Source organism: Coregonus clupeaformis, chromosome 21 (genome assembly GCF_020615455.1).
Source record: "Coregonus clupeaformis isolate EN_2021a chromosome 21, ASM2061545v1, whole genome shotgun sequence".
Lineage (NCBI taxonomy): Eukaryota > Metazoa > Chordata > Actinopteri > Salmoniformes > Salmonidae > Coregonus > Coregonus clupeaformis.
Window position 1 is genome coordinate 7,974,094 of NC_059212.1, and position 14,121 is coordinate 7,988,214.

A 14,121-nucleotide genomic window follows, 5' to 3' on the forward strand; every position below is an offset into this window, starting at 1 on the left:
GGGAGGGGCTGAAAATGAAAGGAAGAACTGGAAACAGAGAAAAGATGCGCTCTACCTCAGTGGAAGCATCCCGAGCAGACAGAGCGATAGAGTGCTATTGTCGCCTACGCTTCATAGGATATGTCGACAGGCCGTTATTAGTTGTCCTTTGCATATGCATTTTATTTGTTTGCGATTACATTGTCGGGTTTAAATTCTAACCCTTTATTTTAGCATGAGTCCACGAAAACGGTTAACCCGCTTTAATAATCTGTGTTCTGTATATTCCCTTCTGAGTCTGTATTTGATAGTCGTTATCTGTTGTGTTGGGTCTGTTGTATCTGGTCACGTAGCTGCTGCCGGTAAGTCTGTGCATTCATTACAATAGCTAATCAGTAATTTAATGCATGGACATTTCATTTTTCTGGATGGCTGATAAATATTTCAAGATAATTTATTTTGAACTGTGCATATTGTTGGTTCATTCAGTCCATAGCTATGTGTTCACTGGTGTTTCAAGTCTTATTTAGTCTTTCTTAGTATAGGCTATTGTGAATGTTTGAAATAATCAATTTTCTTATTCATTCATAACATAAGCACGTTTTCTATAAATTGCAGCCTCTATTATTTTTACAACTTCTCAAAGAATGTACTGAGGTCAGTTTTAAATTCAGTCATCTACATAACTTCCTGTTGGCTACCTCATGATAAACTGTAGACCATACTATTTACCAAGCAAGTTTTCATCTATATTTTTCATAGATTTCTATTTACCACCACAAACCAAGACCACACTCAACTAGCTGTATAGAGCCCCACAGCTGAGGTGTCATAATAATAATATTCCATTTAGCAGACACTTTTATCCAAAGCGACTTACAGTCATGTGCGCATACATTTTTACGTATGGGTGGTCCCAGGGATCGAACCCACTATCCTGGCGTTACAAGCGCCATGCTCTACCAATTGAGCTACAGAGGACCACAAAGAATAATACCCATAAAGCCTAGCGGTCAAACAGGGAAATGGTTCCAATCGTTTTTCCACCATTAATTTCTACCATAGGGAACTTTAGAAACACTTAAAATAAGGTCTGTGTTTCGTGTAGGCTTACCCTGGAGTGACGTTTTGATAACCATGTAAATCTCTCTCGGACTAGGTGACTTTTATCAATATATTAGGCTCTATTTACTCTCAGATTCGAAAATGCTAATTAGCATCAAAGTAGACATCATGCAAGACCACAAATCCCTGCCAGCTCCTGCACGTCATCTCAAGCTGACGCCTTTGCTAACAGGTATTGTGTCAATTTAAAACTTGCACAAGACAGTTCACAGAATTGTCAATTTAAAGAAATGTTGTCAATTTATTCATTACTAAATGTAGCTAACAGTAGATAGTTAATCCAGAGATTCAGCAGTCTCGTCCATATCATCATGGAATTTGTAGTTCTTTATAATAGCCACATTAGCAGCTAATTATAATTTAATTTTTGTGGGGTAAATACTGCCGAATATATTGATAAGTCACCTTGTCCTAGAGAGATTTACACGGTTATCAAAATGTCAAGCCAGGGTAAGCCTACACAAAACACATGACTCATACTGTGGTATTCTATAGGGCCATAAGCAAACAAGAACATTTTCATCCAGAGGCGGCGTACCTAGTGGCCTGTGATTTTAATGCAGGAAAACTGAAATCCGTCTTAACTAATATCTACCAGCATGTCACATATGCAATTAGAGATGAAATAACTCTAGATCACCTTTACTCCACACACAGAAAACACATACAAAGCTCCCCCTTGCCGTCCATTGGGCAAATCTAACCATAAGTCTACCCTCCTGATTCCTGCTTACAAGCAAAACTTCAAACAGGAAGTACCAGTGACCCATTCAATACGGAAGTAGTCTGATGAAGCGGATGACAAGCTACAGGACTGTTTCGCTAGCGCAGACTGAAATATGTTCCGGGATTCATCCGATGGCATTGAGGAGTTTACCGCATCAGTCACCAACTTCATTAATAACTTCATCGACGACATCGTTTCCACAGTAACCATACATACATATCCCAACCAGAAGCCATGGATTACAGGCAACATCCGAACTGAGGTCTTTCAAGGAGCGGGACACAAATCTGAACGCTTATAAGAAATCCCGCTATGCCCTCCGACGAACCATCAAACAGGAAAAGTGTCAATACAGGACTAAGATAAAAAATCCTACTACATTGGCTCTGACGCTCGTCGGATATTGCAGGGCTTGCAAATTATCGCGGATTACGAAGGGAAACCCAGCCGCGAGCTGCCCAGTGACACGAGCCAACCAGATGAGCTAAATGCCTTCTATGCTCGCTTCGAGGCAAGCAACACTGAACCATGCATGAGAACACTAGCTGTTCTGGATGAATGTGTGATCATGCTCTCAATAGCCGATGTGAGTAAGACCTTTAAACAGAAATACCTTATTTACATAAGTATTCAGACCCTTTGCTATGAGACTCGAAAATTGAGCTCAGGTGCATCCTGTTTCCATTGATCATCCTTGAGATGTTTCTACAACTTGATTAGAGTCCACCTGTGGTAAATTCAATTGATTGGACATGATTTGGAAAGGCACACAACTGTCTATATAAGGTCCCACAGTTGACAGTGCATGTCACAGTTGACAGTGCATGTCAGAGCAAAAACCAAGCCATGAGGTCGAAGGAATTGTCCGTATTGCTCCGAGACAGGATTGTGTCGGCACAGATCTGGGGAAGGGTACCAAAACATTTCTGCAGCATTGAATGTCCCCAAGAACACAGTGGCCTCCATCATTCTTAAATGAAAGAAGTTTGGAACCACCAAGACTCTTCCTAGAGCTGGCCACCCGGCCAAACTGAGCAATCGGGTAGAAGGGCCTTGGTCAGGGAGGTGACCAAAAACCCGATGGTCACTTTGACAAAGCTCCAGAGTTCCTCTGTGGAGATGGGAGCACTTTCCAGAAGGACAACCATCTCTGCAGCACTCTACCAATCAGGCCTTTATGGTAGAGTGGCTAGACGGAAGCCACTCCTCAGTAAAAGGCACATGACAGCCCCCTTTGAGTTTGCTAAAAGGCACCTAAAGGACTGTCAGACCATGAGAAACAAGATTCTCTAGTCTGATGAAACCAAGATTGAACTCTTTGGCCTGAATGCCAAGCGTCACATCTGGAGAAAACCTGGCACCATCCCTACGGTTAAGCATGGTGGTGGCAGCATCATGATGTGGGGTTGTTTTTCAGCGGCAGAGACTGGGAGACTAGTCAGAATCGAGGGAAAGATGAACGTAAGCACAGAGAGATCCTTGATGAAAACCTGCTCCAGAGCGCTCATGAACTCAGACTTGGGTGAAGGTTCACCTTCCAACAGGACAACACCCCTAAGCACACAGCCAAGACAACTGTGGATGACTGTGTGATCATGCTCTCAATAGCCGATGTGAGTAAGACCTTTAAACAGGTCAACATTCACAAGGCTGCAGGGCCAGACGGATTACCAGGACGTGTACTCCGAGCATACCAGCTGGCAAGTGTCTTCACTGACATTTCAAACCTCTACCTGACCCAGTCTGTAATATCTACATGTTTCAAGCCGACCACCATAGTCCCTGTGTCTAAGAATGCCAAGGTAACCTGTGTAACTGACTATCGCCCTGTAGCACTCACATCGGTAGCAATGAAATGCTTAGAAAGTCTGGTCATGGCTTACATCAATACCATCATCCCAGACACCCTGGACCCACTCCAATTCACATACCGCCCCAAAAGATCCACAGATGACACAATCTCTATTGCACTCCATACTGCCCTTTCCCACCTGGACAAGAGGAGCACCTATGTGAGAATGCTGTTCATTGACTACAGCTCAGAATTCAACACCATAGTGCCCTCCAAACTCATCACTAAGCTAAGGACCCTGGGACTGAACACCTCCCTCTGCAACTGGATCCTGGACATCCTGACGGGCCGCCCCCAGTTGGTGAGGGTAGGCAACAACACATCCGCCACGCTGACAATGAACACGGGGACTCCTCAGGGGTGCGTGCTTAGTCCCCTCATGTAGTCCCTGTTCACCCACGACTGTGTGGCTGCGCACGGCTCCAACACCACCATTAAGTTTGCCGACGACACAACGGTGGTAGGCCTGATCACCGATAATGATGAGACAGCCTATAGGGAGGAGGTCAGAGACCTGACAGTGTGGTGACAGAACAACAACCTCTCCCTCAACGTCAGCAAGACAAAGGAGCTGATCGTGGACTACAGGAAACGGAGGGCCGAGCACGCCCCCATTCACATCGATGGGGCTGTAGTGGAGCAGGTCGAGACCTTCAAGATCCTCGGTGTCCACATCACTAAGAATCTATCATGTCCGACACATACCAACACAGTTGTGAAGAAGGCCCGACAACGCCTTTTCCACCTTAGGAGGCCGAAAAGATTTGTCATTGGCCCTCAGATCCCCAAAAAGTTATACAGCTGCACCATCGAGAACAATCTTGACCAGCTGCATCATTGCTTGGTATGGCAACTGCTTGGCATCCGACCGCAAGGCGATACAGAGGGTAGTGCGTACATCAGTGTTCCCCATCATCCAGGACCTCTATAACAGGCGGTGTCAGAGGAAGGCCCTACAAATGGTCAAAGACTCCAGCCACCCAAGTCATAGACTGTTCTCTCTGCTACTGCACGGCAAGCAGTACCGATGCACCAAGTCTGGAACCAACAGGACCCTGAACAGCTTCTACCCCAAGCCATAAGACCGCTAAATAGTTAGTTAAATAGTTAAAGCTGCATTATGTAACTTTTTGGGTGACCTGACCAAATTCACATAGAAATGTTAGTTATAGATCTGTCATTTGCGTTGAAAGCAGGTCTAAGAAGCAGTAGATCTGTTCTATGTGCGCTATGTCTATGCTTCCCGGTTCGTTTTTGCATCTTTTACTTCCCGGCATTGTACACCATTTTCAAACAGCTGAAAATACAATATATTTGGTTATTGAAATATATTTCACAGTGGTTTAGATGGTACAATGATTATGTACACGATACATTGCTTTCTTTGTCACATAAACTGAAATTAGGCGAACTATTAGAATTTTAGCAACCAGGAAATGGCGGAGAGATTTCTGCATATTGCACCTTTAACCAATTAGCTTCCCGGACTATCTGCATTGACCCTTTTTGCACTAACTTTTTTCACTCATCACATACGCTGTCACTCTATTCCTAGTTATATGTTCATATGTACCTCGTACCCCTGCACATCGACTCTTTACTGGTACACCATATATATCCAAGTTATCGTTACTCATTGTGTATTTATTATAACTTTTATTATTACATGTTTTACTTTTCTATTATTTCTCTATTGTCTTTCTCTCTGCATTGTTGGGAAGGGCCCGTAAGTAAGCATTTCGCTGTCAGTCTACACCTGTTGTTTTATGAAGCATGTGACAAATATACATTTATTTGAGTTTATTTTACAATGACTACACAAGCTTTTTTAAAATTATATTTCATCAGGAGACATCATATTCAAACCTGTCTAAGAAAATGGAGTGCACTGGTTTTAATCTGTCAATAAACTGTTACCTTCTACTGTCCCCTTTATTGACATGCTTGTAAATCCTGTAGAGGAGCAGAGACAGAGCCCTCAGGAGAGCAGCCATCGAATAGAACACATAGAGCGCTATGAGATTACCTATCCACACTGGCTGCAGCCTGCAAGACACAGGCGGTCCATCCATGGAGAGAAGGTGAGATCCTATCTTATCACTGACATTCCCTACTAACTCAGAGAGACATGGTTGTCCTCTAAAATAGCACAACACATTTCACACGTTACATGTTAGAGAGATATCATGTTAGAGAGCTATAATGTTAGATATAATGCTAGCGAGATATACAGTACCTTCGGAAAGTATTCAGACCCCTTGACTTTTTCTACATTTTGTTACATTACAGCCTTATTCTAAAATTGATTAAATATGTATTTTTTTCATCAATCTACACACAATACCCCATAATTAAAAAGCGAAAACAGGATTTCAGAAGTGTTTGCAAATGTATAAAAAAACAAAACAGAAATACCTTATTTACATAAGTATTCAGACCCTTTGCTATGAGACTTGAAAATTGAGCTCAGGTGCATCCTGTTTCCATTGACCATCCTTGAGATGTTTCTAAAACTTGATTGGAGTCCACCTGTGGTAAATTCAATTGATTGGACATGATTTGGAAAGGCACGCACCTGTCTATATAAGGTCCCACAGTTGACAGTGCATGTCAGAGCAAAAACCAAGCCATGAGGTCAAAGGAATTGTCTGTAGAGCTCCGAGACAGGATTGTGTTGAGGCACAGATCTGGGGAAGGGTACCAAAACATTTCTGCAGCATTGAATGTCCCCAAGAACACAGTGGCCTCCATCATTCTTAAATGAAATAAGTTTGGAACCACCAAGACTCTTCCTAGAGCTGGCCGCCCGGCCAAACTGAGCAATCGGGGGAGAAGGGCCTTGGTCAGGGAGGTGACCAAGAACCCGTTGGTCACTCTGACAAAGCTCCAGAGTTCCTCTGTGGAGATGGGAGCACTTTCCAGAAGGACAACCATCTCTGCAGCACTCCACCAATCAGGCCTTTATGGTAGAGTGGCTAGACGGAAACCACTCCTCAGTAAAAGGCACATGACACGCCCACTTGGAGTTTGCCAAAAGGCACCTAAAGGACTCTCAGACCCTGAGAAACAAGATTCTCTGGTCTGATGAAGAATGAATGAAGAATGAACTTTTTGGCCTGAATGCCAAGCGTCACGTCTGGAGAAAACCTGGCACCATCCCTACGGTTAAGCATGGTGGTGGCAGCATCATGATGTGGGGTTGTTTTTCAGCAGCATGGACTGGGAGACTAGTCGGAATCGAGGGAAAGATTAACGTAGGAAAGTACAGAGAGATCCTTGATGAAAACCTGCTCCTGAGCGCTCATGACCTCAGACTGGGGTGAAGGTTCACCTTCCAACAGGACAACGACCCTAAGCACACAGCCAAGACAACGCAGGAGTGGCTGCAGGACAAGTCTCTGAATGTCCTTGAGTGGCCCAGCCAGAGCCTGGACTTGAACCCGATCGAACATCTCTGGAGGGACCTGCAAATAGCTGTGCAGCGTCGCTCCCCATCCAACCTGACCGAGCTTGAGAGGATTTGCAGAGAAGAATGGGAGAAACTCCCCAAATACAGGTGATCCAAGCTTGTAGAGTCATACCCAAGAATATTCAAGGCTGTAATCACTGTCCAAGGTGCTTGAACAAAGTACTGAGTAAAGGGTCTGAATACTTATGTAAATGTTATATTTCAGTTTTTTTTAGTTATTTTACACATTTGCAAAATGTTCTAAAAACCTGTTTTGCTTTGTCATTGTGTGGTATTCTGTGTAGATTGATGAGGGGGGGGGGAAACAATTTGATCAATTTTAGAATAAGGCTGTAACGTAACAAAGTGTGGAAAAAGTCAAGGGGTCTGAATACTTTCCGAATGCACTGTAATACTGGAGAGATATAATGGTAGAGAGATATAATGGTAGAGAGATATAATGGTAGAGAGATATAATGTTAGAGAAATATAAAGTTAGAGAGATATAATGCTAGAGAGATATAATGTTAGAGAGATATAGTGCTAGAGAAATATAATGTTAGTGATATAATGTTAGATATAATGTTAGAGAGATATAATGTTAAAGAGATATAATGTTAGAGAGATATAATGCTAGAGAAATATGTTAGAGATATATAATGTTAGAGAAATATAATGTTAAAGAGATATAATGCTAGAGAGATATAATGTTAGAGAAATATAATGTTAAAGAGATATAATGCTAGAGAGATATCATGTCAGAGAGATATAATGTTAAAGAGATGTAATGCTAGATATATATAATGCTAGAGAAATATAATGTTAGAAATAATGCTAGAGAGATATAATGTTAGATATAAAATGCTAGAGAGATATAATGTTAGATATAATGTTAGAGAGATATAGTGTTAGATATAATGTTAGATATAATGCTAGAGAGATATAATGCTAGGGAGATATTATGTTAGAGAGATATAATGTTAGAGAGACATAATGTTTAAGATATATAATGTTAGAGAGATATCATGTTAGAGAGATATCATGTTAGAGAGATATCATGTTAGAGAGATATAATGTTAAAGAGATATAATGCTAGAGAGATATCATGTTAGAGAGATATAATGTTAGATATAATGTCAGAGAGATATAATGTCAAAGAGATATAATGCTAGATAGATATAATGCTAGAGAGATATAATGTTAGATATAATGCTAGAGAAATATAATGCTAGAGAGATATAATGTTAAAGAGATATAATGTTAGAGAGATATAATGCTAGAGAAATATGTTAGAGATATATAATGTTAGAGAAATATAATGTTAGAGAGATATAATGTTAAAGAAATATACTAGAGAGATATCATGTCAGAGAGATATCATGTCAGAGAGATATAATGCTAGATAGATATAATGCTAGAGAAATATAATGTTAGATATAATGTTAGATATAATGTTAGAGAGATATAATGTTAAAGAGATATAATGCTAGAGAGATATAATGTTAAAGAGATATAATGCTAGATAGATATAATGCTAGAGAAATATAATGTTAGATATAATGTTAGATATAATGTTAGAGAGATATAATGTTAAAGAGATATAATGCTAGAGAGATATAATGTTAGATATAATGTTAAAGAAATATACTAGAGAGATATCATGTCAGAGATATAATGTTAAAGAGATATAATGCTAGATAGTTATAATGCTAGAGAGATATAATGTTAGATATTATGTTAGATATAATGTTAGATATAGTGCTAGAGAGATAAAATGTTAGAGAAATATAATTTTAGAGAAATATAATGTTAGATATAATGCTGGAGAGATATAACGCTAGAGAGATAATGTTAGAGAGATAATGTCAGATATAATGTTAGATAAAATGTTAGATATAATGCTAGAGAGATATTATTCTATTTCTCTGGTTTTCTACCCAGCAGCACCCCTCTGAGGCAGAGGTCCTTATCACAGCTGAAGGAGAGGAGATGACACTCCGTCTGCACAGGAATGAGTAAGAACCTTACTGTACTATACCATAATGTACTGTACTATACCATAACATACTATACCATAACATACTGTACTATATCATAACATACTATACCATAACATACTATACCATAACATACTGTACTATACCATAACATACTGTACTATATCATAACATACTATACCATAACATACTATACCATAACGTACTGTACTATACCATAACGTACTGTACTATACCATAACGTACTGTACTATACCATAACGTACTGTACTATACCATAACGTACTGTACTATACCATAACGTACTCTAATATACTATACCATAACATACTATACCATAACATAACATACTGTACTATACCATAACATACTGTACTATACCATAACGTACTGTACTATACCATAACGTACTGTACTATACCATAACGTACTCTAATATACTATACCATAACATACTATACCATAACATAACATAACATACTGTACTATACCATAACATACTGTACTATAACATAACTTACTGTACTATACCATAACGTACTGTACTATACCATAACATACTATACCATAACATACTGTACTATATCATAACATACTATACCATAACATACTATACCATAACATACTGTACTATACCATAACATACTGTACTATATCATAACATACTATACCATAACATACTATACCATAACATACTGTACTATACCATAACATACTATACCATACCATAACATACTGTACTATACCATAACATACTGTACTATACCATAACGTACTGTACTATACCATAACGTACTGTACTATACCATAACGTACTGTACTATACCATAACATACTATACCATAACATAACATACTGTACTATACCATAACATACTGTACTATACCATAACGTACTGTACTATACCATAACGTACTGTACTATACCATAACGTACTCTAATATACTATACCATAACATAACATACTGTACTATACCATAACGTACTGTACTATACCATAACATACTGTACTATAACATAACATACTGTACTATAACATAACATACTGTACTATACCATAACATACTATACCATAACGTACTGTACTATACCATAACGTACTGTACTATAACATAACATACTGTACTATACCATAACGTACTGTACTATACCATAACGTACTGTACTATACCATAACGTACTCTAATATACTATACCATAACATACTATACCATAACATAACATACTGTACTATACCATAACATACTGTACTATACCATAACGTACTGTACTATACCATAACGTACTCTAATATACTATACCATAACATACTATACCATAACATAACATACTGTACTATACCATAACATACTGTACTATAACATAACTTACTGTACTATACCATAACGTACTGTACTATACCATAACGTACTATACCATATCATAACATACTGTACTATACCATAACATACTGTACTGTACCATAACATAACATACTGTACTATACCATAACATACTCTAATATACCATAACATAACATACTGTACTATACCATAACATACTGTACTATAACATAACTTACTGTACTATACCATAACGTACTGTACTATACCATAACGTACTATACCATATCATAACATACTGTACTATACCATAACATACTGTACTGTACCATAACATAACATACTGTACTATACCATAACATACTCTAATATACCATAACATAACATACTGTACTATACCATAACATACTGTTCTATACCATAACATACTGTACTATACTATAACATACTGTACTATACCATAACATAACATACTGTACTATACCATAACATACTGTACTATACCATAACATACTGTACTATACCATAACATACTGTTCTATACCATAACATACTGTGCTATAACATAACATACTATACTATACCATAACGTACTGTACTATACCATAACATACTCTAATATACCATAACATACTATACCATAACATACTGTACTATAACTTAACATACTATACTATACCATAACATACTGTACTATACCATAACATACTGTACTATACCATAACGTACTGTACTATACCATAACGTACTGTACTATACCATAACGTACTATACCATAACATAACACACTGTACTATACCATAACATACTGTACTATACCATAACATAACATACTGTACTATACCATAACGTACTGTACTATACCATAACATAACACACAGTCTCAGACCTCATCATTCAGACTATCCCATATGTTTGAGTTTAGTTAGACAGATGTCAAAGTGAACATATGTTTTACATATGGATGGAGGTAAGAGGGGATGGAGGGAGGAAGAGGGGGATGGAGTAGAGAAAGGTAGAGGGACGTCACCTACAACCTATACACCAGAGGGGAAACAGGAAGTGACTATCTTCTCTTTCTGTTGAAAGTAGTGATGGACAGATGAATACTGGTGATGAGAGGAAAGAAGAAAATGATGTGTGTCGGTCAACATCGATGCTGTAATGGCTAACGACACATTGACCTGTGTCACAATGTCTCAGATCTCTGAGTCCCCCTGGCCACAAATGCAGGGGGAGGAGTTCAATTGATTTCCAGGGAACAGCAGACCTCCACCTTTAGGATAGGAATGTCATGCATGGGATGGAATGGGATGGAATGTATTGCTATTAAAAAACATAATGGAAAGACAACCCGTTTTGACAGTGTACTACAGTGACAATATCAGTGAAAATAAAGGGTGGTGAGTGGGGTTAAACCTGTCCTCAGGGTTGGATAAAGTTATGAGGATGACTGGTGACACACACACACAGAGCGTGACTCCGCTGTGTCTGGCTGACCCTCCCCTCAGGGAGAAAGCCCCAGCAGGTGGTCACATTACAGCTGGGGGAGTGATTAACATCAGGGTGTGTGTGTGTGTGTCTGTGTGATTAGCAGACATTCTTTGACATGTGATAAGAGTGGTACTATTTTACTGAGGTTCTGCTTTAATAATCTGACTGCTCAACATCCTCAGAGGAACCTCAAAAAGAAAGAAACTAAAACCGCAAGATTACTAAAACATTTCAGTCAGTTTACTGTCCCTCTGTGAACTCACTGGTTGTGTTAGTGTGAGGAAGGTGTGTTACATTCAGCATTTCTCCACAGGAAGGTGTGTTACATTCAGCATTTCTCCACAGGAAGGTGTTATGGTGATGCAGCAAAGATGTGTTGGTTTGAAGGCATACGACTGCAATTATTGTTCTTTTCATAATTCACTATGCCGTGGTTAACATTGTATAGATCAGTATTTCAGTATGCTGCCTGGGCAGATATGATACTCACACATGTTAGGTTACATTATATACTTTAACGATTTAAGCAGACGCTCTTATCCAGAGTAACATTCAATATGTGCACTCAAACCAAGAGGATAGACTAACAACATGATATGAGTATTGACAGTAAAACCTTCTTTAGCTACAATATACAGTTGAAGTTGGAAGTTTACATACACCTTAGCCAAATACATTTAAACACAGTTTTTCACAATTCCTGACATTTAATCCTAGTAAAAATTCATTGTTTTAGGTCAGTTAGGATAACCACTTTATTTTAAGAATGTGAAATGTCAGAATAATAGTAGAGAGAATTATTTATTTAAGCTTTTATTTATTTCATCACATTCCCAGTGGGTCAGAAATGTATATACACTCAATTCGTATTTGGTAGCATTGCCTTTAAATTGGTTAACTTGGGTCAAACGTTTCGGTTAGCCTTCCACAAGCTTCCCACAATAAGTTGGGTGAATTTTGGCCCATTCCTCCTGACAGAGCTGGTGTAACTGAGTCAGGTTTGTAGGCCTCCTTGCTCAAAAACGCCTTTTCAGTTCTGCCCACAAATCTTCTATAGGATTGAGGTCAGGGCTTTGTGATGGCCACTCCAATACGTTGACTTTGTTGTCCTTAAGCCATTTTGCCACAACTTTGGAAGTATGCTTGGGGTCATTGTTCATTTGGAAGACCCATTTGCGACCAAGCTTTAACTTCCTGACTGATATCTTGAGATGTTGCTTCAATATATCCATATAATTTTCCTTCCTCATGATGCCATCTATTTTGTGAAGTGCACCAGTCCCTCCTGCAGCAAAGCACCCCCACAGCATGATGCTGCCACCCCCGTGCTTCACGGTTGGGATGGTGTTCTTTGGCTTGCAAGGTCCCCCCTTTTTCCTCCAAACATAACGATGGTCATTATGGCCAAACAGTTGTATTTTTGTTTCATCAGACCAGAGGACATTTCTCCAAAATGTACGATCTTTGTCCCCATGTGCAGTTGCAAACCGTAGTCTGGCTTTTTTATGGCGGTTTTGGAGCAGTGGCTTCTTCCTTGCTGAGTGGCCTTTCAGGTTATGTCGATATAGGACTCGTTTTACTGTGGATATAGATACTTTTGTACCGGTTTGCTCCAGCATCTTCACAAGGTCCTTTGCTGTTGTTCTGGGATTGATTTGCACTTTTCGCACCAAAGTACGTTCATCTCTAGGAGACAGAACACATCTCCTTCCTGAGCGGTATGGCGGCTGCGTGGTCCCATGGTGTTTATACTTGCGTACTGTTGTTTGAACAGATGAACGTGGTACCTTCAGGCATTTGGAAATTGCTCCCAAGGATGAACCAGACTTGTGGAGGTCTACAATTTCTTTTTCTGAGGTCTTGGCTGATTTCTTTGGATTTTCCCATGATGTCAAGCAAAGATTCACTGAGTTTGAAGGTAGGCCTTGAAATACATCCACAGGTACACCTCCAATTGATTCAAATGATGTCAATTAGCCTATCAGAAGCTTCTAAAGCCATGACATCATTTTCTGGAATTTTCCAAGCTGTTTAAATGCACAGTCAACTTAGTGTATGTAAACTTCTGACCCACTGGAATTGTGATACAGTGAATTATAAGTGAAATAATCTGTCTGTAAACAATTGTTGGAAAAAGTACATGTGTCATGCACAAAGTAGATGTCCTAACCGACTTG

General features: G+C 39.2%; 1 protein-coding gene across 2 annotated transcripts in view; it reads left to right on the forward strand.

Annotated features, from left to right (window-relative positions):
- Window positions 1–40: 40 nt before the first annotated feature.
- The window catches only part of LOC121532913 (disintegrin and metalloproteinase domain-containing protein 19), a 57,701-nt gene continuing 43,620 nt past the window's right edge, over window positions 41–14,121 (forward strand). The window contains exons 1-3 of one of the 2 annotated variants that reach the window (XM_041838708.2): window positions 41–341; window positions 5,643–5,764; window positions 9,073–9,146. In XM_041838708.2, coding sequence (XP_041694642.2) covers window positions 215–341; window positions 5,643–5,764; window positions 9,073–9,146 — 323 coding nt within the window. In that variant the 5' untranslated portion in view covers window positions 41–214. The remainder of the gene's footprint in view (window positions 342–5,642; window positions 5,765–9,072; window positions 9,147–14,121) is intronic. The other variant, XM_041838713.2, reaches the window with a different exon arrangement.